Source organism: Carcharhinus amblyrhynchos, chromosome 11 (genome assembly GCF_965287045.1).
Source record: "Carcharhinus amblyrhynchos chromosome 11, sCarAmb.v2.hapA, whole genome shotgun sequence".
In the NCBI taxonomy this organism is placed as follows: Eukaryota; Metazoa; Chordata; class Chondrichthyes; order Carcharhiniformes; family Carcharhinidae; genus Carcharhinus; species Carcharhinus amblyrhynchos.
This window is the reverse complement of record NC_137334.1, coordinates 87,730,537-87,753,618: the sequence shown is the minus strand read 5'-3', so window position 1 is coordinate 87,753,618 and position 23,082 is coordinate 87,730,537. Positions and strand designations below refer to the sequence as shown.

General features: G+C 41.5%; 1 protein-coding gene across 3 annotated transcripts in view; it reads left to right on the top strand.

Annotated features, from left to right (window-relative positions):
• hspbap1 (hspb associated protein 1) overlaps positions 1–23,082 on the top strand; it is an 82,529-nt gene that overhangs the window by 21,801 nt on the left and 37,646 nt on the right. For all 3 annotated transcript variants that reach the window (XM_080199509.1, XM_080199508.1, XM_080199507.1), the window contains 2 exons: positions 11,711–11,895; positions 21,685–21,821. In XM_080199509.1, coding sequence (XP_080055635.1) covers positions 11,711–11,895; positions 21,685–21,821 — 322 coding nt within the window. The remainder of the gene's footprint in view (positions 1–11,710; positions 11,896–21,684; positions 21,822–23,082) is intronic.

Genomic DNA, 23,082 nt, shown 5'->3' with positions numbered 1-23,082 from the left:
CTCCACTAATCACAGCCCTCCATTTGGAAACACACTCTTCCGCTGCTGCCCTCCGTCTCCTTCATCAGGTAAGTGGGAGTACTGTTCACAAACAGGGCACGTAAAGACACAAATTTGTGTCTTTATATGCCCTGTTTGTGTCGAGTTTCAGAGCAGCGCTCTGAAAGCTGGTGGCTTGTGCTACCAAATAAACCTGTTGGACTTTAACCTGATGTTGTGAGAGTTCTTACTGTGCTTACCCCAGTCCAACACTGGCATCTCCACATCATGACTTCTTTGACTGAGCCAGTTTTGTATACATCTTGCTAGCTCACCTCTGATCCCATGTGACTTCACTTTCTGCACCAGTCTGCTATGAGGGACCTCGTCAAAAGCCTTACTGAAGTCCACGTAGACAACATCCACTGCCCTACCCTCATCAATCATCTTTGTGACTTCCTCGAAAAACTCGCAACAGTTCTGCTGTGGAACTGTTGCAGCGGTAGGCAAACTAGTGGATCCAGGTTGTCGGGATGCTGAAATTGATTCGTGCCATGACTAACCTTTCAAAGCACTTCACAATGCTGGATGTCAAAGCCTCAGGCCAAAAGTCGTTAAGGCGTGCTGCTTGGTTTTTCTTGGATACCGGGATGATGGTCATTGTCTTGAAGCCGATAGGGAACTCAGATTGTTGTAAAGAGAGGTCTCTAAGCTTGGCTTAGAGACTTTACATTTGCTAAATAAATTGTTGTTCTTGTAGCAGAAGAAGCTAAGGTGAGATTGAAGGTATTCAAAATTAGAGTGGTTTTGATAGTGAGCTGAAAGAAACTACTAACTTTCAAGAGAGAATTGCATATGTACTCAAAAGGAAAGTATTTACAGGACTATCAGGTAAGAGTCTAATGACAGATATGATAGACTGAATGGCCCTTACTATCGAGTTTTAAGCAAACCCTGCTCTCATGTTGTTCAGTACTATAAAAAGCTTATTTATTGCTCAATTTCAGTTTCTGGTAAAAGATCTATACCTGAAGCGTTAACTTGTCTTCTCTTTGTCAGATGCTGACAGGCTCATATTACCAGCATTTTATTATAAATTCCTTGTGTTCTTTTCACCCCTTCTGCCCAAGAATGAATCTTATTGACAATCTTACAGCAACACTTGCCTTCTATTTATGGTAGCACTTAGAGCTTCAGTGTTGTAGCAACTGGAAAAAGAGCTTGTCATTTGTACACAATCCTAACAGTGAGTAGACTGATGGTGAAAACTAAATGTCACAAAAAATAATTGTTAAAGTTGTTATGGCAATATGTTTCAACTCAGATAGAGCTGAGGAAAGTGTCAACATCAAGCATTAAATTTACATCTAATCACCAAATCGTACGTCACAGAAGGAGGCCATCTCCCACCACCTCTTTGAAGGAGCAATCTGATTAGTCCCACTCCCGAATAGCTCTTCCCCAATTTCAGTCTTTAACCATTTCCCTTTTGGATGTTTAAGAACGTCCTCCCTGACGTTGATACAATCCTCTGCATTAACTACAAATCCCAGTTTAGTGTTGCTGAAAACTTTGGAATTGTCTTGTGTGATCCCAGCACCAATCTCACCTTTTGCCGGTCTGAATGGCTACCCTTCACCACTGCTGTTTGTTAGCTGTGAGGTAACTACCATTTTACTCTGCAAACTGACCCTTGATTTCACATGTTCTGGTCCTTAGTCATTAGACCACATAGTTCTTTATCAAACACCTTTTGAAAATCTAAATATGTAGCGACAATGTCATATTAGTATCTAACAACAGCTTACATTTATATAAAAGCAAATTACTGTGGATGCTGGAATCCGAAACCAAAAAACCGGTGTCAAAGTTGCTTTGACAAAGGGTCATCTGGACTTGAAGCGTCAGCTCTTTTCTCTCCTTACAGATGCTGCCTAACCTGCTGAGATTTTCCAGTTTACGTTTATACAGTAACCTCAGTATAAAACATTCCAAGATGCCTCAGAGGAGCATTATTGGATAGAATTTGACATTGAAGTAAATATGGCAGTAAGGATCAGGATATTGAATTTATTGATCAGCCATGTTTATTATGAATGACACAGTAGGCTTGAAGGGCCAAATGGCCTACACCTATTTCTATTTTGTACGTATGTTTTCAATGTCAGGAGGAGTCGGTGGAGGTTACGGGGGAGGCCATGGAGGGATTTGAGAATGAGGATTTTGAAACCAAGACATTATTGGATGACGAGCCAGTGTGGGTCAAAGAATGGTCGGATGAAGCTGGGGGTAGGAGGAGGAGGAAATTCCTGTGGAAGTGTTTTTAGTAGAGCGTAATTCCATCTCCCACTGCTTCCCCTGTTAATTTTTCTTGTATTTGCTGTGGCAGAGACAGGTATCTTATGTCTGTACTTCCTCTTTGAGCTTTTCTGGTCAGACAGGTTAAAGGGGACAGTCTGTATGTGTCCCTAAGCTGCACTGTTGGCTTGAATGGGAGGCAGTACTTGTGCTTTGAAAAGGATGAAAACCAAATCCTGGAGCCAGGAGAATACAACACTGCTCTGTGGGCAGTGGATTGCATTACATTCCAATTTTGGCGAGACGATAGAACAAAGCAGCCTTTATTCCTCTATCTCCATTGATTTGCTGGTTCAGTTTAGCTGATTTCAAGTCTGATCCTTTGTGGATTGCTGCAGCTCTTTCCTGTCCCACTGACCGTGTTATTTCACCTGCTGTGTACATTACTCTTTTTTAAAGAATTAACAGTCCCTCTGATTAAAGTTCAAGTGACTATTTTTGGCAGCCAGACTTGAAGTGGAAAAATTCCTGAACAAATAGCAAATAATTTCTGCAGTACCATGTGGAACTTTGATTGTCAGTGGTTGACAGGGAAGAGTACTCTTTGGTCAAAGTCTGCTTTTTATTTTTAGAAGTAAATAATGAGGAATTTCTAAAATTGTTTTTCCTTGAATGTTAATTAAAGATAGACAATACCACCTCTTCCACAATTATCCTCAACACCAGTGCCCCTATATTCCTTATACATTTATGACTGTGTGGCCAAACTCTGCTCCAACTCCATTTTCACATTTGCTGATGACACACCATATTGGGTTAGATCTCAAACAATGATGATTCGGATTACAGGAAAGGGATAGATAATCTGGTGAACTGGCACGATGACAACAATATCTCCCTCAGTCAATAAAATGGAGGAAGGAGATAGTTATTGACCTCAGGAAGCGTAGTGAAGAACGTGCCCCTGTGTACATCAATGGAGTTGAAGTAGAAATGGCTGAGAGCTTCAAGTTTCTTGGTGTCCAGATCACCAACAACCTGTCCTGGCTCCTCCCAAGTAGACTACAGTTAAGAAAGCCCACCAATGCCTCTACTTTCTCAGGAAGCTAAGGAAATTCAGCATGTCTGCTACGACTCTCACCAATTTTTACAGATGCACCATAGAAAGCATCCTTTCAGGATGTATCACAGCTTGGTTTGCTGTGACCAAGACTGCAAGAAACTATAAAGTGTTGTGAACATAGTCCTGTTCATCACATAAGCTCCGTCTACGCTTTCCACTACCTTGGAAAAGCAGCCAGCACAGTTAAGGACCCCACACACTCCGGGCATGCTGTCTCCCACCTTTCTCCTTTGGAAAAAAGATACAAAAGTCTGAGATCATGTACCAACTCACTCAAGAACAGCTTCTTCCCATCAGACTTCCGAATGGACCTACCATATATTAAACTGATCTTTCTCTACACCCTAGCTATGACTGAAACACTATATTCTGCATTCTCTACTTTCCTTCTCCCCTATGTAATCTATGAACGGTATGTTTGCCAGTATCGTGTGCAATAAGCAATATTTTTCACTATATCCCAATGTGCATGACAACAATAAATCAAATCAATTCAGATCAAGGCCATTCACCCTGCTTGACTTTCTGGTGCTGTCAGTTAAAAGGGACATTTGGGAATAGCAGTTTTTTGCATGTTGTGGGGTTGGCAGGGGCAGGGGGAGGGGGTGGCGGTCAATGGAAGGCAGGATGTAGTTGGATGAGGGATATCGTGTTGATTGCTTCAAGTTCATTTATACCCCGGATTCATCAAGGGTGTGACTACAGCTGGGAACACTAATTGGAGATTAGCTGTATTACTCAAGGCAAAAGGAAGTTGCCTTCTTCCCATCCTCACTGGCGTAGCTGGTCCCTAATGCAAAGGGCCATTATCTGTAATTGCTGTTGTCACAGAGTGGCCCAACAAAGAAGGGGTCTCTATCCGAGTTCTACGGGAGTGCTAAGATTGATATTTCTCCTTTGTTGGAGAAGAGTTGAAATATTGGGTAGAAGGAGAATTTCCTTCTCTGAAAAAGGAGAAAATGCAAACATCCTTGCATATTTCTTCCTGTTTTAGAAAGTTGAAACTTGTGGCTTCATTTTTTTGCTCTTGATGTTTTCTGATGTGCACACCTTCTGTGCCTGAGGTTGGTGAACTGGAGCCCTTATATCGTTGGCTGCTTGCAATTGTATATACGTTGCCTTGGGTCTTTCTCTCGCTCTCTCTTGCTTTCCCACTCTGGAGAACTGATTGGATTTCATATTTGATGTCTTTCCCCAATCACTTGATGGAAACCTCTCTGTGGGGACGCAACGAGGGTTGTGGACACCTGGTTTGGTGAATAGCTGGAGCTCCTCTTCAATTTGCCATGCTTCCTGCCCCTACCTGCATTGGTCATGCAACATTCTCACGGTGATTCTCATAATTTTACACTCCTCTATAGGCACTCAGCAAGCAGACTCTGATACCCAATTGAATGTTTTTTGACTGTTTACCAAATGACATAAAAAAAGTTAAAAGAAAATTTCTCCTTTGTTGTACTGGATATTAATCTCTGAGTTCTGGAGACTCCAGGCCATTCCTGGAGGGTTGGCAGCTTTAATGGGACTGTGCATTGCTGTTGTTGGAGTTCCACTGGGGATTAAATTTGTTTGAAGACTCAAGAACTGAGATGAACTAGCTGTGCAAAATGCGCCAAGTTAGAAACAAGCAGGAGGGCAGATGAGGTCAACTGGGAGAGCGGTGATGAGGGGATGCCACTTGTAGTTTTAAAAGCTAACGAGTTTTCGCAAGAACGATTGATTTTGAGTGCTTAGGAGTTGCGCAGTTATGACATTTTCGAGTGACATACTGTGCTCAACAGCCTACATGAACTTTTCAACTCCTCCATGCAGCTATAAAAATACTGAGGTTTTGTCCAAGTGATGAATTTGTGACTTGGTTGCAGCATTAGAAAAGTGATGTGCTGTGTTCTGCAGAGAAGGGAACTTTGCCTGCACCTCATCTCCAGTTTAATTTCTAGTGCCCTCTGAATATTGGGCCTTGCTTCCTGTGTGATCATAGAGTTACTTTGTCCATATTCTTCCCTCTGCTTCATTGCATTGAGGAGGAAAAGTGACTTATGTTTTTGTGCCTGTTTTGACCTTAAGACTTTCCAAAGCAATTTACAGCCAATGAAGTATTTTTTGTAGTGCGATCGCTGTTGTAATGTTACAAGCGCAGCACCCAATTTCTGTAGTAAGACCCTATAAATAGCAATGTCCAGACGATCTGATTTAATGATTTCAGTTAATGGCTAAATATCAGCCAGAAGGCTGGGGGAGAATTCTCGTGATCATCTTCAAAATAGAGCCATGTGATCTTCTATACCCATCCGAGAGAGTATATGATGGCTCGGTTTTTTGGTTTAATCACAAAGGTGGCACCTCTGACAGTGCAGCGCTCCCTCGGTAGTGCACTGAAGTGTAAGCCTGGATTTTTGTGCTTAAGACTCAGGAGTGGGATTTGAATACATGGCATTCTGGCTCGGAAATGAGTGAGCCGCGGACTGAGCATTGGATTTAACCGTGCTAATTTGCTGTTGGGGAAGAAACAGTCAGAGCGTGAATTATGCCAAAGCACACTCAGCTGCTTTATTGAGACAGCATTTGTTTCTCCAAATCAAATTAGAAATTGTACAATGTGACCTTTTCCAGGAAGTTAGTTACATCTCATCAGCAGCAGTCATCATTGGAACTTGGGTCATTTGTGATATTTTCATTAGCTTTTAATGTTAACTTCTGATTGAACTACTGACCCATTCAGCTTCACTTTAGGTTCAGCTGTCATTAACCGTTGTCAAGGTTACAGGGTGTATTGTGATACATGTAGACCATTGTAATCTAATTTAATACTGATTACTACATTTAAATTTTCACACATTTTAATTTTCTATGCTGACTGGTTGGTGAAGCAAAGCAGTTCAAGTAGTAGAGGCAATAAATTTCTAGAATGTGTTCAAGGCTGAATTTAAAAAAAAACTTTCATGGGATGTTGGGTGTCACTGGCAAGATCAGCATTTATTGCCCATTCCTAATTGCCCTTGAGAATGTAGTGGTGGAGACACTGTACTAATATTCCAGAAGCCCAGCCTAAAGCTCTGGGGACATAGGTTCATATCCCACCATAGCAGTTGCTGAGTGCAAATTTGACTAACGAAATCTGGAATTGAAAGCTCTCTCAGTATTTATACCATTAACCTCTAAGCAATTGCTGTAAAAACCCACTTGGTTAACTAATATTCTTCAGGGAAAGAAACCTACCATTCTTTCTTGATCTGGCATACATGACTCCAGACTCACAGCAATGTGGTTAACTGTCCTCTGCAATGGCCACTCAATTCAATGACAGTTAGGATCGGGCAACACATGCTGGCTTTGCCAGCGATGCCCATTGGTGTCTGGATTTCTGGTACAGTGATATTACCCCTCTGCCACTATATCCCCTAGAGATGGTCATTGCCCATCACTTCCAATCCATCATGCAAACCAGCCTCGCAAAGCAGCCAGCATAATTAAGGACCCCACGCACCCTGGACATTCTCTCTTCCACCTTCTTCTGTCGGGAAAAGGTCTGCGGTCATATGCCAACCAATTCTAGAACAGCTTCTTCCCTGCTGCCATCAGACTTTTGAATGGATCTACCTTGCATTAAGTTGATCTTTCTCTACATCCTAATTATGGCTGTAACACTACATTTCTGCACGCTTTTGTTTCCTTCTCTATGAATGGTATGCTTTGTATAGTGCACAAAAAACAGTACTTTTCACTGTATGCTAATACATGTGACAATAATAAACCAAATCACATCACTTGTGTGGTACAAATGTTACTTCCACTTATCAGCTTAAGCCTGACTTTTGTCCAGATCTTGCTGCTTTCTGGCACAGACTTCTTCAGTATCAGAGGTTGTGAATAGTACTGAGCATGTGTAATCATCAGCAAACATCCCACCTCTGACCTTATGATGGAAGGAAGATCATTGATAAGAACATTGATAAGACAGCTAAAGATGGCTGCGCCTGTGACACTACCCTGAGGAAATCCTGCAGCAATGATCCAGGACTGAGATGATTGATCTCCAACGACCACAATCATCTTCCTTTCTCTAGGTATGACGCTAACCAATGGGAGCGTTTTCCACCGATTCCAGTTCTGCTAGGGCTCCTTGATGTACATTTGGTCAAATGCTGCCTGTCAAGGGCAGTCACTCTTGTCTCTCCTCTTGAACATAAGAACATAAGAAATAGGAGCAGGAGTAGGCCATCTGGCCCTTCGAGCCTGCCCCGCCATTCAATAAGATCATGGCTGATCTGTCGTGGCTCAGTTCCACTTTCCCGCCCTCTCCCCATAACCCTTAATCCGTTCTTTTGTTCATGTTTGGATCAAGGGTGAGAAGTCAAACTGGGCATCAGCGAGCAGGTTAACACTGCAGTCATAGGTCACACCTTTGTAAGGATGGTAGATTTCCTCCTTTAAAGGAAATTACTGAAGTTTTTTTGATAATCATGTGGTAATACCATGGCCACAATTTGTGTTACTGATGATCTAGATTCTAGATTTGTTTTAATTAATTAAGTATTGAATGTAAATCTCCCAGCTACTGTGATAGGATTTAGATTCATGTATATGGATCATTAGTCCAAACCCCTGAATTGCTAGTCCGGAAGTATAGCTGCTATGCTACTGTATCTTTTTCTGAAACAACATGTTTTAGAGTTGACAGGTCATTCTTGATTGAGTAAAAAATCAGAATTATTTAACAACGTGCCAGTAAAGGAACTTCTTTTAATGAGTGACAGTATATTTCTGAATTTCATGTGTGTTGAGAAAGGAAAGGTTTTAGACTCGAGGAAGGCAAATATTCATAGAATTGTAGAATCCTACAGTGCAGAAGGAAGCCATTCAGCCCATTGTCTGCACTGATCACAATCCTACCCAGACCCTATCCCAAAACCCCATGCATTTACCCTAGCTAGTCCTTTGATATTAAGGGCAATTTAGCATGGCCAATCCATCTAACTTGCACACCTTTGGATTGTGGGATGAAACTGGAGCACCCAGCAAAACCCATGCAGACTCTGGGAGAATGTGCAGCCTCCACACAGACAGTGATCCAAGCCAGGAATTGAACCTGGGTCCCTGGCGCTGTAAGGCACCAGTGCTAACCACTGTGCCATCGCGCTGCCCAAATTGAAGGAAAAGAAAGGACCGAGTTAATTATTGAAAATATATTGGAGGTAATTACCTAACCATTAATCATACAGGTAGGAAACATCTTGTACAGCATTGGATATCTCTCAACCTTATAAACACTTTTCATGTGTGATCTGTAACTTGGTTGTGCAGTCACTGCTATTATGCTTATGAACCAGCAACTGCTTTGTATGCAGTAAGATTCCATAAACATCAATAAATTGAAGACGATTGACCTGTTTTTGATGGTGGTTGAAGAAACATTGTTTTAACCAGATACTAGGAAGATTCCCTGTCCATGTGATCTTTAAAGTTTGTCTGTACCATTTGAGGCAGGTGGCATTTTTGTTTAATATCTCATTCAACGTTGGCAATTTGGATAGTGTAGCAGTCCCTCAGTATTGCACTGAACTATCAGTATTCTGTGCTGAAATGTTGCAGCACTTGAACTATCAACCTTCTGCGATTGAGAATATGAGCAAGTGAGTCAAGCAGGCACTGATCTCAGTATAGCTACTCACCAATTACTGAGTTTCCATGAGGATAATTGTAGAACTACCTTGTCCTTTAAGAAAGTAACGAATTAGAGGACAAGGTTATGTGCCATGATGCTGTCTAACCTTGATAGCAGTTAATATCATATGTAGAATGATTTGTGTGATGCATTAGTTGTAGCAGAATTTGTCGGGAATGTCTAATAAAAACACAATGATCCTTGAGTATAACTACAGTTGATGAGGCGCATCTCCCTTTAGTGAAGGGTCATGATCTGAATAATGTAGAAAATAAAACTATTTCTCGTTGTAGTTCTGATGCCCTTTTCTCACTGCATGTTATTCAACATGAACATGTTAAGAAGCTTGGTTATTGAAACTGCACTAAGCCAAACAAGTATTAACTGATAAGGAAGAAGCTTATAAATAATGTCTGTACACGTAGTTAAATATCAAGTTACTTCATCAATACCTTTACTGTATCTGAGTTCTCTGACCCACTGGAGGGAAAAGCTGGGGTCCAGTTTTCACTGGGTTTAGCAGATCTCATGAATAACAATGTTTGAATTATGTTCATGTTTAAATTATGTTCATGTTTAAATTGTTTACTTGTGAATTTAGTGGTCATCAGGGTGCAGGATATTAATACTGGGAAAATCAATCTCTTCTATGTTGAGCACTCGGTTTCTGCATTCTGGGGTTAAACCTAGCACTGATCAGCAGGAGAGTGTTCATGTGCCTCGGATCCAACCCCAAAAGCATGTTCCCTATTCTACCAAAGTGCCTGTAACATTTTTCATTAACAGCCATCCTGTGAGCTCTCTCAATGAGATAGGCAATTTAATACTCATTAATGCAGAATTAGAGAGAGTTGTTTGTGGTGCCACCACATTCACGGGGGACCGAACTGAGATTGTCCAAATTCATTTCATCTGCATGGCTACGGTCAGTTTTACATCTTAATGTTGAGATTTTTTTAAAATATGTTAACTGTGACGTTAATTAAATTTCACATCAAGAATTCACTTCTTTCTATGACCAACTGTTCCATGGTGTAATTCTGGTATGTCGATTTGCATTAACTGTCAATTGTTTAAGAGGTGTAAAATTTGTATTAACATCGCAAATAATCTTGAAAGTGTCTGCTCAGGAAGAACTTTAATCTATTTAAATGTGTATGCCTTTGTTGACCTCTTTTTGGTGTGACATTCAGAATGCCTTTTAAATAGTTTCTTGTCAACAGACCCAAGGGTATTTTTTTCGTAATGTCGCCCACTTTTCTATTTTAACGATGCATAGCACATTCTCACCTACCTCTTTTCAATTATTAAGTATTCAGCTGCTAATGCTCAGGATGAAATCTGAGCACTCTTGTTTAATAACCTTCTGCTCCGGATACTAAGGAACATTGACTGATAACTTTTTCTAATGTGGAGAGGGTTTAAGATATGCTATAGGACACAATACACCAGAAAAATAATGGTCATTTAGCACCATAAACCTTACTGGTTTGACACCATTATTAGCTGATGTTTTGTGGTCCAAAAGATTGGGTGTATTTGTGTGTGGAAACAATACTTCAGTGAGCAGCTGATCAGTCTATGGAACAGATGCCCTAGAAAGTGGATTTTAAAAAAATTAGAATTGATTCATTAAAATGCAAATTAGATGGATTTCGTACAGAAAATAACATTTTGAGGCAGTATATGGATAATTTGAGACATGACCTATCGTAAGTTTCGCTTGTTTGCAGTAATTGGAACCTTGGATGTATGGTGCCCAATGGTCTTCACCACAGAGTTTTTCTTGCCTTTTGATTGGATCTGTTATAGCCTAATCAATGGTGTTTTAGTGCAATGATTAGTCAACAACTTTCATTATCATTGTAGCATGTGGACACCAGAAAAGTAGAAGGAGAACCGAGTGAAACTTTGTTTTTCATTATCGAACAAAGCATTTCCTAAACTGGTTTCTACAGAACCTTGGGCTTCGGTGGAAGACATTCTGCAGTAGGTCTGGCCATTGTAAATTTGAGAAAGCTGTTTTTCCAGTTTATACAATCGGATGCAATTTTTACTCCATGTTAGCTGCTGATAGGCGCACTAGTCAGCCTGTCAGCAGCCAATGCAATGAAAAGCTGGCCTTTGGACGAGCTGTAAATAGCGATAAAGTGAGGTTTCAAAGACCCAGGCAAGGGCGCGAGTGCAAGAGAACAAACTGTGGAGTGAAGGCAAGTGGATAGCTGAGTGGTGGTAGAACAAGGCAGGCAAAAGCCATGGGGCAGGAGGGGGAAGAAGCAATGAGAGGGCAGGGGAAGTGGCCATGGGGTGAGGCAGGCAGAAACCAGGGTGAGAGAGGTGTGTGGGGGAGAGAGAAAGAGGTGGGTGGGGTGGATGTGTGTGTGTGTCTGTGAGGGGTGTGTGGGTGAGAGAGAGAAAGTATGTGGGTGTGAGAGAGAGCACGGGCATTGTGTGTTACTCTTACAACATCTAAAGGGTTCCACGGCTGGAAAGGTTTGGGAGACTCTAGCAATTCCTAATTTACAGAAGTCAGAAGTAAAAATGAGCACCTTGTATGCAAATACAATGCACACAATACTCAGAAAACTTGACAAGACTACTTTCCTGTTCGCAGCTCAGTTACCTTAAATGTTTGTCTTTCCTAGTTCCTCAGTTTGAAACACACTGTGACTACATACAGGCCACACTACAGGAGTTCCTAGTCTGGCTTCACGGCGAATCCGATGTCTCAGCTGGACTGTTTGATGCTTTCCCTCGCTCTCAGCATTGGGCCTATGCCGACTACAAGTATATTGCCATGATGTTTGAGGAAAAAGCCGAGGTCTTTCAGGTAACCCCAACAGTTCAAAATGTGTTCAGCCCAAACTGAGCTTAACTAGATGTCCGAAGATTCCCTGCAACAGCCTTAGCCACAGAAAAACAATTTATGAATCAATTTGCAAATGCATAGTTTTAATAATATATCAGCTTTTTGGGTGAGATGTTAAATGGATTCCCTGTTTGCTGCCTCATCTGGACATAAAAGGTCCCACATCACTATTTTGACACACATTGGGCAGTTGTGTTGTGGCTGATATTGATCCTATAATCAATATCACTAAAAACAGATGATCTAGCTATTATTGCATTTCTGGTCGTGGAACCGTGCTGTATGTGAATTGATTGCTGTGCTTCCCATATTACAACAGTGACTGAAGAAATACTTCATTGGGTTTAGTCTGATTTGGGATGTTCTGAATTAGTGAAAGGCGCAATGTAAAAGCAACTCGTTCCTTAAGAATAAAAAAGTTCTTGTCAAATATTGATTTGAGATTCCTGTGCATTAGAAAACGAGGAACTGCGAACAGTTTTGGTCCCCTTATCTAAGGAAAGATATACTGGCATTGGAGGCAGTCCAGCAAAGATTAACTTAATCCTGGGTGCAGAAAGATTTTCTTACGTGGAGAGGTTGTGTAGGTTGGGCCTGTACTCATTGAAGTTTACAAGAATGAGAAGTGACCTTATTGAGGCATATTGGATTCTCGTAGGGCTTGATAGGGCTGAGAGGTTATTTCCTCTTGAGGGAGATTCAAAGACCAGAGAGGAGAATCAGAGTGTGGAGTCACTCATTGAGATGAGGGTTTTCATATTAGACCAGTCATGACCACATTGAATAGTGGAGCAGGTGCAATGAGCCAAATGACCTAATTCTGCTTCTATGTCAGAGGCAGAATTGTTCCAATAGAGCATATGATTGCTTTCAATCCTACTTTCCGCAGTCCATCCTGGGTTAAATTTATTCTCTTTGAGAAAATGTTTCTGTTTGGCTACGTATACATCAGGACAGGCCAGAAACAAGTTCAGTCCAGGAAGGTAAGTATTTGGTGCTGTTATTGTTGGATGAGACATGACTCATCAACTATCCAGTGTTTTTGGACAGATTAATCTGTTTCCCCAGGAAGTGATTGAGCCATCCAATTCTTGTTGATCTTTTCAAGGTGCTTTTAGATGTATTTTACTAGCAACTGTCATTGACATGAGAGGTACAGTTTTAACAATTCCTTTGTTACAATTCAAAATCTGAGGCTGGCTTCTTCAAAGCCATCAGAGTTCATTGCAGGCGAGAGATGTAGTTGCAGACAGCAAATTGGTGTGTAAAGTTAATCAGAAATCATATCCTGAAGGTTCACATTGAGCAACTTTTATTATTTTCTGTCTCCAAACGCAGTCTAATTAAAATATTTCTGTATTTGTCCGTGTCTCTTAAACCAGTCTGTACACATTTTTGAAGTTAAGAAAATTATATGATGTCAAGTGATGTAACCTGTAAACCAAAACAGTGATAAAGGTTCTCGCGCACACGCACACACACACACACACACACACACACACACACACACACACACACACATGCCATAATTACCTTGACATTGGACACATAAAGACACACTGATTTTTTTTTGAGCGTGAGAGGCAGTTCATAGGCTTGTTCTGTACCCTTTTCCTCGGGTTCAATGCGACTGTAAAGAAAAAAGCCCAAAACGTTACAAGCATATAGGAGAAATTGCAGCATTGTCTACTGCAGTGCCTTCTAATGTAATGTATGTTTAGCAACAGAGAAAATGTACGAAGAAGATTAACTGCAGTGAGAAAAAGACTTGCATTTGTATGAAGCCTTCCATAACTTCGGGCCATCCCAAAGTCAGTTTTTAGAATGTAGGAAACCTGTTTGTTTTAACCAACAAAAATCAAAAATGCTGGAAAATCTCAGCAGGTCTGACAATATCTGTAGAGAGAAAATAGAGCCAGTGTTTCGAGCCTGGATGACCGGAGTTTCTCCAGCATTTTCTGCTTTTTGTTTCCAACTCCGGCATCCACAGTATTTAAAGTTTATTAGTCACAAGTAAGGCTTACATTAACACTGCAATGAAGTTACTGTGAAATTCCAGCGTCTGTTCGAGTCAGTGCACCTAACCAGCATGTCTTTTAGACTGTGGGAGGAAACCGGAGCACCCGGAAGAAACCCATGCAGACAAGGGGAGAATGTGCAAACTCCACACAGACAGTGACCCAAGCCAGGAATCAAACCTGGGCCCCTGGTGCTGTGAGGCAGCAGTGCCAACCACTATGCCATCGTGCTGCCCGTTGCCTTTATGTTTGTTCTAATACTCCTTTTCACAAAGTTTACATTTAGTGACTTCACATTTTAAAGGATCTTTTCAAAATCTGTTGTTTTAATTACTTGATATACAATGAAAGCTGTCATGTTGCCACTTTACGAACAATAGTAAGTCTTTTTTTTTGGTGATGCTGGTTAAGTGGGAGAATGCTGTCCAGAACATCAGGAAAACTCCCTGTCCTCCTTCCTCAGGTGCTGTGGGTTTTTTTAACATCTGCCAGAAACCGCTGGGACAGGCAGATTGGCCCCCAGTCTCAATCCAACAGGGTGGCTCCCATACTTTACCAGGACCTTTACCTTGTGTGCTCAATGTCTTTAAGCCTACTTTTGACAGACACCTTATGTTAAAACTGTAGCACTATTAACTTGTGCATTTTTGTGCACTGGTGAAAGATGCATTGAATGGAGGAAGTGGCTAAAGAGAGACAAATGATTGTTTGCCAGCCAAATTGAAAGCTGCTGAAATGTTCTGCCAGGAAGGAGCTGTTTTAATAGACCTTCTAGGTTGCTGATCTTGGCCAGTCCCTGCCTTGCAGCTGGCGAAAAATTAACATGCCCTTTGGGAGGCCAGCAGCACTACAGTAGCTGAAAAGCACCTTCAAAGTAGGGCAAAAGAAAGCATGCCTGATGGTGCATTGCAGCACTGTCCTTCACTACTCAGTCACATTGCAAGCAGAAAAAAAACAATCATACAGCCAACAGCATCAGCAATGACATTAGTGATTGATTCAGATGTATACACGCACAGAGTCGTGCAGCCACTGTTACTTCTCTCAGCTTAAAGAAACATTAAATTTCTCAATCGGTATGTGGATAGCCTGATGAGACAGGGGGCAAAACTTGACTTCCTCTTGGGAAATAAGGAAGGGCAGGTGATACAGGTGTTAGCGAGGAATTACTTTGGGACCAGTGACCATAATTCCATTAGTCTTAAGATAGCTATGGAGAGCAGTAGGTCTGGCCCAAAAGTTAAAATGCTAAATTGGGGCAAGGCCAATTTTGATGGTATTAGACATGAACTTTCAAAAGTTGATTGGGAGTCTGCTGGCAGACAAAGGGACGCTGGTAAGCGGGAGGCTTTCAAAAGAGTGTTAATTGGGGTTCAGGGTAAGCATATTCCTTTTAGAGTGAATGGCGAGGATGATAGAAGTAGGGATGATTCAGAATATTAAGGCCCTGGTCAAGAAGAAGAAAAAGGCCCATGACATAGGCAGCTGGGATCAAGTGGATCTCTTGAACAATATAGAGTGTGTAGGAGTAGAGTTAAGAAAGAAATCAAGAGGACAAAAAAACCACAAAATTTCTTTGGGAGATAAGGCAAATGAGAATTCAAAGAGATTCTACACAATACATAAAGGGCAAAAAAGTAACAAGGGAGAGATTAGGGCCTATTATGGATCAACAGGGTTATCTGTGTGTGGATCCACAAGAGATGAGTGAGATACTTTCAGCTTCAGTATGCAACCAAGGAGCCAGGTTTGATTCCCGGCTTGGGTCACTGCCTGTGTGGGTTTCCTCCGGGAACTCCGATTTTCTCCCACTGTCTGAAAGAATGCTGGTTAGGTGATTAACCCGAACAGGAGTCGGAGTGTGGCGCCTAGGGGAATTTCACAGTAACGTCATTGCAGTGTTAATGTAAACCTACTTGTGACTAATAAATAAACTTTTTTTTTGAGTTTAATTTAGATAAATGCGAGGTGATGCATTTTGATAGATCAAACCAGGGCAGGACTTATTCAGTTAATGGTACAGTGTTGGAAAGAGTTATAGAGCAAAGAGATCTAGGGATACAGGTTCATAGCTCTTGGTAAGTGGAGTCACAGGTGGACAGAATGGTGGAGAAGATATTTGGCACGCTTGGTTTCATTGGTTAGGACATTGAATACAAGAGTTGGGGCATCATATTAAAGTTGTATGAGACATTGATAAGGCTACACTTGGAATACCATGTACAGTTATGGTCACCCTGTTATAGAAGAGATATTATTAAACGAGAGAGTGCAGAAAGGATTTACTAGGATGCTACTGGGATTTGATGGATTTAGTTATAAGGAGAGGCTGGATAGACTGGGTATTTTTTTCTCTGGAGCGTAGGAGGCTGAGGGGTGATCTAATAGCGGTCTATAAAATATTGAGGGGCACAGATCAGCTAGATAGTCAATATCTTTTCCCAAAGTTAGGGGGTCTAAAACTAGATGGCATTAGATTTAGGGGAATTTCACAATAACTTCATTGCAGTTTTAATGTAAGCCTTATTTGTGACTTATAAATGAATTTTAATTTTTAAATGAAGGTGAGAGGGGAGACATCCAAAAGGATCCAGAGGGGCATTTCTTTAACATAGAGGGTGGTGAGTGTTTGGAACAAGCTGCCAGAGGTAGTAGTAGAGGCAGGTACAATTTTGTCTTTTAAAAAGCATTTAGACAGTTATGTGGGTGGGATGGGTATAGAGGATATGTGTCAAACACGGGCAATTGGGAATAGCTTAGTGGTTAAAAAAAAAAGTGTGGCATGGACAAGTTGGGCTGAAGGGACTGTTTCCATGTGTAAACCTCCATGACTCTAACTAGAAGGGAGCACTTAACATACAAAGCCGTTAACTGAATCAACGTATATTGCATTGCTCCTTAGAAGCAATGTGGAAATGGTACAGAATTTTAGGCCTTTATGTTGCATGGTTGTTCTGGTCAAATTTCTAGCAACTGTGACAATATGAAGAGTCGACACTGGCATGCTGGGCTGATTTGCCTCTTTTTACAATATTCTATCATTTTTCTTCGCCCGTTCTGAGTTTCCACTGCACCACTCTGGAGGGCTGGGACTCAAATCATTTCTAGGGTTTAATCGTAGCAGGTTTCCTTCTCTGATCTAGCAGTGAACTAGAAGTTTTAAAGTTTATTTATTTGCGGCACAAGTAGGCTTACTTTAACACTGCAACAAAGTTACTGTGAAAATTCCCTAGTCACCATGCTCCAGCGCCTGTCCGGCTACCCTGAGGGGGAATTTAGCATGGCCAATGCACCTGACCAGCATGTCAGAGAGAAACCGGAGCACCTAGAGGAAACCCACACAGACAAGGGGAGAATATGCAAATTCCACACAGACGGTGACCCGAGGCTGGAATTGAACCCGAGACCCTGGCACTGTGAGGCAGCAGTGCTAACCACTGTGCCAACAAAGATGGATATATCCTGGCGCCAGCCCACAAATTAATTCAAATTCACAATGTGCCTTGATGGGGTTTGAATTCACGCCCTTCACATCATTGGTCTAGGACCAGACCCACTGCACGATTGTAATGTGGCAATAAACCCCAATGCACAACAAGAGGTTATTAATTTTTATTCTGTGGCAGTTGCAACCTGAATAAGGTCTATATGTCCAGCTGCTGCAGGGAGTTTCATTAGAGACATTGTGCTAGCTTTTGATAAATCCTCTCGCCAAAATTTCAAGTTTTGTTTTCTTTGATGCATGCCTCCCTGGTACATTTAGTCCCGCGTGTCTCTTTGAATGAATTGCCAGCAGAAATTAAAAGCAAACTTAAGAGCAAGGAAGTCAGCTCTTCTTTACTGATTGCTAAATGTTACAAGTTAACATAATTTCATCCTGCTCACTGTTAGAATAGTTATCGCCAGCTATAAATTTCTATCAGGAAGCATGGACTGTGAGGCCTTATTTTGTTTCAGGTCATATATTTTCTGTCCAAGTGCTTTCCTGCTGGATTATTGCTCCCATTGAGTTGACTAAATGTCTTCAAGAAGTCAAAGGAAGAGGATTTGTTTTGAAAAGAAGATTGCAATCAGCTATCAACTGATCTTTATCAGGTTTCAATCCCAAATAAAAGACTTAGAAAATGAAGCTGTTGCAGTAGTACCATGAAGATATTTTACATGTTAGAGTTTAGAAGAATGAGGGGGAGATCTCATTGAGACGTATAAGATGATGAATGGGATGGATAGGATAGAGGTGGAGAGACTCTTCCCGCTCAAAAAAGACAGTAGGACTAGGGGGCACAGCCTCAAGATAAAGGGGAGGCGGTTTAGAACGGAGTTGAGGAGGAACTTCTTCACTCAAAGGGTGGTGAATCTCTGGAATTCTCTGCCCGTTGAAGTGGTGGAGGCTGCCTCGCTAAATATTTTTAAGAAGCGGGTTGATGGGTTCTTGATAAGAGAGGGGATTAAGGGTTATGGGGAGAGGGCGGGAAAGTGGAACTGAGCCACGACAGATCAGCCATGATCTTATTGAATGGCGGGGCAGGCTCGAAGGGCTAGATGGCCTACTCCTGCTCCTATTTCTTATGTTCTTATGTCCAAAAAGCGTTCCAGCATAGGGCAGAGTACTCCCATTGATTGCAGCGTAGTAAGTAGCCTCTCAAGACCAGGTTAAAGTCCAATAGGTTTATTTGGTAGCACAAGCTTTTGGAGCACTGCTCCTTCATCATGTGAGTGCCTGGTCTTGGGTTGGGGGGGTGGGGGAGGGGTGTTTAACCATCATGCCTGGCTAACGTGGTGTGGGGCAGGCTTGAAACATCCACCCTGGGCCACTCCAAGCTCTCCACAATTCTACATAGTTCCTTATTTATAGTGAATCAACTGGTCAGCTGACTATTTAATCACTATGTAATTGATTCCATGGTTTCCTGACCCTGACGTCTTGTTCCCAGTGGTCACATTACATCCAATTCAAAGTTGTCACTGGTTACTTCCTAACAAGGCAGCATGTATGGAGAGAGAAAGAGAGCTGCTATTTCAACTCGATGATCTTTTGTCTGACGATGAAGCATTGATATAGTTTCTCTCTGCACAGATGCTGCCTGACCTGCTGAGCACTTCCAGCGTTTTTTGTTGATGGACCAACTTGTCTTTTCCTGTTATCTTGTTTTTGCCTACTTTCACGAGCCAAGCTGATTTTATCTGTGAGGGTGTCTCAACGTGAGATGCCAGTTTGCAGTAGTGTATAATTTTGTTTTGGAACGGTGTGAGGAATTACATGAAACCATCTGTGAGAATAAGCAGCCCAGTCACAGTATAACAGTTATCCAAGACTATTTATTGTATTAAAGGAAAGACAAATGTATATGAACAAGTCTGTGATGCTATATAAAAGTAAATACTTGGAAGTAATAATCATACACAATTTTGTTAATAATTACTCCTTGTTTTTAAGTTTATTTATTAGTGTCACATGTAGACTTACATTAACACTGCAATGAAGTTACTGTGAAAATCCCCAAGTAACCACACTCCGGCACCTGTTCAGGCACACTGAAGGAGAATTTAGCATGGCTAGTTCACCTAACCAGCATGCTTTTAGACTCTGGGAGAAAACCAGAGCACTCAGAGGAAACCCATGCAAATGTGGGGAGAAAGTGCAAACCCTGCACAAGCACCCAAGGGCTGGAATTGAACCAGGGACCCTGGTGCTGTGAGGCAGCTGTGCTGACCACTGTGTCACCATTCTGTTTCAAACTATATCTACAATATCTGAACGCTATAAGACTTCCCCATTTCCCAGACAATCTGTAAGTCAGATCCAGCTTATAGTTACCACACAATATCAGGAGGCTGAATCCGTCTACCAAGCATATTTGCCTGGTCCAGTGAAAACAGGTAAACTGCTTTACAAAGGTGTCTACTCTAGCTTGCTGTCAGACTTTAAAAGTGGCCTCGGCTGTTAGCTGACTTGCTGTTAGATGTTAAACTTACCTTCCTATCGGATGTTAAACTGCCTCTCTTGCTTCTGCAAGGAGGTGGCAATTATACCCTGGTTCTCTCTTTGATTCTGCTTACTGTATACTGGGCAATCTATGTCACTCACATTCCTGCCTCTCAAAATTAGCATCTGTATGCCTCCATTCAGCTTCCTGATGATAGGACTATTTACATTTGCTCTTATTTAGATGTCTGCTAATCACATTACTCGGAAAAGGGCATATCTCATCATCCCCTTCGAATGTTGGCTACTAGTGTTGCTTGGCATATTCTCCCCTGTTGCTGATTACATTCTAAAATCCCCTTTATAAATTCTGGGTTCTGCTGTTAGCAGGCAACTCCATGACACAATGAATTGTTGATAGAGAATGTTACAGCACAGAAGATGATTAAGCCCATTGTCCCTTTGCCAACTCTTTAGAAGAGCGATCCATTAATCCCACTTCTTCTGCCCTTCCCCAATAGCTCCGAATATCTGTTCTGCTTCATTCCCTTTCTTAAAGCTGCATCCCAGATCATTGCAATATGCTGTATTAAAAAAATCTTCCTGCTTCCCACTCTGGTTTGTTTGCAAATTACTTCAAATCAGTGCCCTCTGATTTACAGACTCTCCTGCCACTGGAAATAATTTGACACTTGAATTGACCGATTAGTGAGTAGAGGGGTTGAGTCTTGCTATTCTTCTGTTCAAAGGAGTCTGGATTTGGAAAGGAAAGGGTCCATGTGTTTGATGCAAGGAATCTGTTGAGAAAAAAATTAACATGCTTGAAAACACATAGCATCTGGCACAAGCTCTGATTATTAACAAGAAGTAACCAACACATGATCTCATGCAGCTGGCAGCATTCAGGTTGTGATCAGTCCTAGATGACATCAACATATTACACTTAACAAATTGGTTTGTGTAATTTCCCTCAAGACTGGCTTGTTAACAGGCAGAAGATTCCGGCTTTTAATTTAGACATGATGTAGGTGACAAAATGGATTTTGATAATAAGATGTGGTGAAAAGCGCAATATTGGAGACACAAATTCCTTTGTAAAAGGAAGAAGTGAGCAGTGGAATACAGACGGGGAAGGCGACAAAATGTCCAGTCAAACCTCGTTTGTGTCTTGGAGGACTGGGTGGTGCACCGATTAGTTCACTGTATTTTGACTTGCAATTGGGCTCAAGTCCCGGTCAGGCAAATGGAATAAACATATCCTTTCTCCATCCAGCTGTAAGGCCTGCTATAAATCAGAGTAGGGTCAGTCTGCCCCTGTGAAGTAATAGGTGGGAGCTAATGAACAGCAAGGAAAAGCAGAAGATCTATTATTTTTGGTTGACTCCGAAAATGAAAGAATTGCATTTCTGTAATACCTTTCAGAACCTCAAGAATGCCACCAAAGCACCTCTACTATTGTGAAGTAAGAAATGTTCCAGCTAATTCACACACAGTAAACTCACACAATCAGCATTGCGATAATGACCATCTAATCTGTTTGTTTTATTCAGTGATGTTGATCAAGGGATAAATATTGGCCAAGAAACTAGGAGAACTCCCTTTCCCTATTTTGAGGTGGGGCTGGAGAATTTTTTCATCCACCTGAGAGAGTACTCTGTTTAATGAGCCCTCCCACATCCCTTCTGAAGCTCAGATACAGAGCAGCATCAGTGGAGACTAATTAAGAGGAGTTATGCAAGGAGACTGAGCAGAATGAAAGCTTGAAAAATTGGTAATGGTGTACTAATGTGTATATTTCTTTAGTAGGACGTAATTTGGTCCGATTTTGGGTTTCCTGGCAGAGATGGACGAGACAGCACACTTTGGATTGGCAGTGAAGCAGCAAACACGCCCTGTCACCTTGATTCCTACGGATGCAATCTGGTATTGCAAGTGCAAGGAAGGTATAGCTAAGTTCATTTTAATGGGCTTTCCCTTGATTACAATATTTGCTTGGAATGGGAGGATGAGAATTGCAAAGGTGAGGCATTGCTTAAATGGGAGCCAACACAGATCAGCAAGCACTGGGGTGATGGACAAATGTGACTTGATTTGGGCATTAGAGTTGCATACATACACCAGTTAATTAGAGCAAGTAGCAAGTGGAATAGCAGAGGGGAAATCTGTAGAAATGTTAATTTTTGCTTTTACAATCATTATGCATTAAAATTAGCACAGCCGCAAACCTTGCCTCAAAGGTTGACCAGGTGAAAACGGGCAGTAGTGTAATACATTTAATTTTGTTAATTTATGTCGTGAAAATATTTTGGACTGGATTCAACACTAGAATCTGACTATGGAGAGATAAATCTTCAAACCCTACTAAACCTATACTGGATGTTTCCCATGCTACTCATAACTTGCTGACTGACCTGGCAGGGAAAGAGTTTCCTCCTCTCCCCAATCCCTCCCTAACATTGCAATGTCGATAAGTGGCAAATAGGAAGACCTGCATTGTGGTTTCCCCAGGTAACTTAGTGGGTTATTTTTTTAAAAAGCAGCGCACAGTCTGTAGAGCCTAAATTCAATTTCTGTTTGTTGCTAAATTAGCCAAACAACACCAGGGTCCTGGATGAAAACTTACAGTTACCCTCAGTGCCTCAGAAGGAAGAAACGAAAGACTTGCATTTATAAAGCAAGGCCTCCCAAAGTGCTTTCAACCGATAAAGTAGTTTTGAAGTGATTGTTGCAGTGTTGGAAACATGCAGCCAATTTGCAAGTAGCAAGATCCCACAAGCAGCAATATAATAATGACCAAATGATCTGCTTTAAGAATTGCTTTGAAGAACCAGGCAAGAGATTAAGAGATTCTCTTTTAATGCAGAGGTTTGCTAATGTGCTGAATTTCCTACTAGAAGCAGCAGTGGAAAGAGAATCCACAGTAGTTGGCAAAAATGAACTGCTGCAAGAAAAGATTAAAAGGACCAGGTAAATGGATCTAAGCAGACAACTCTTCCAGCGATGTACAGCACAGGAGCAGCTGGCTCATTGGACGACTCCTGTGCAATAAGATTCAATGATTCTAAACCCACACACCCAATATAGGTTTAGTAGGGTTTGAGGCATTGCCAACAGCACAGAAGATTTATCTCTCCATCGTCAGATTCTAGTGTTGAATCCTGTCCAAGATATTTTCACTACATAAATTAACAAAATTAAATGTAT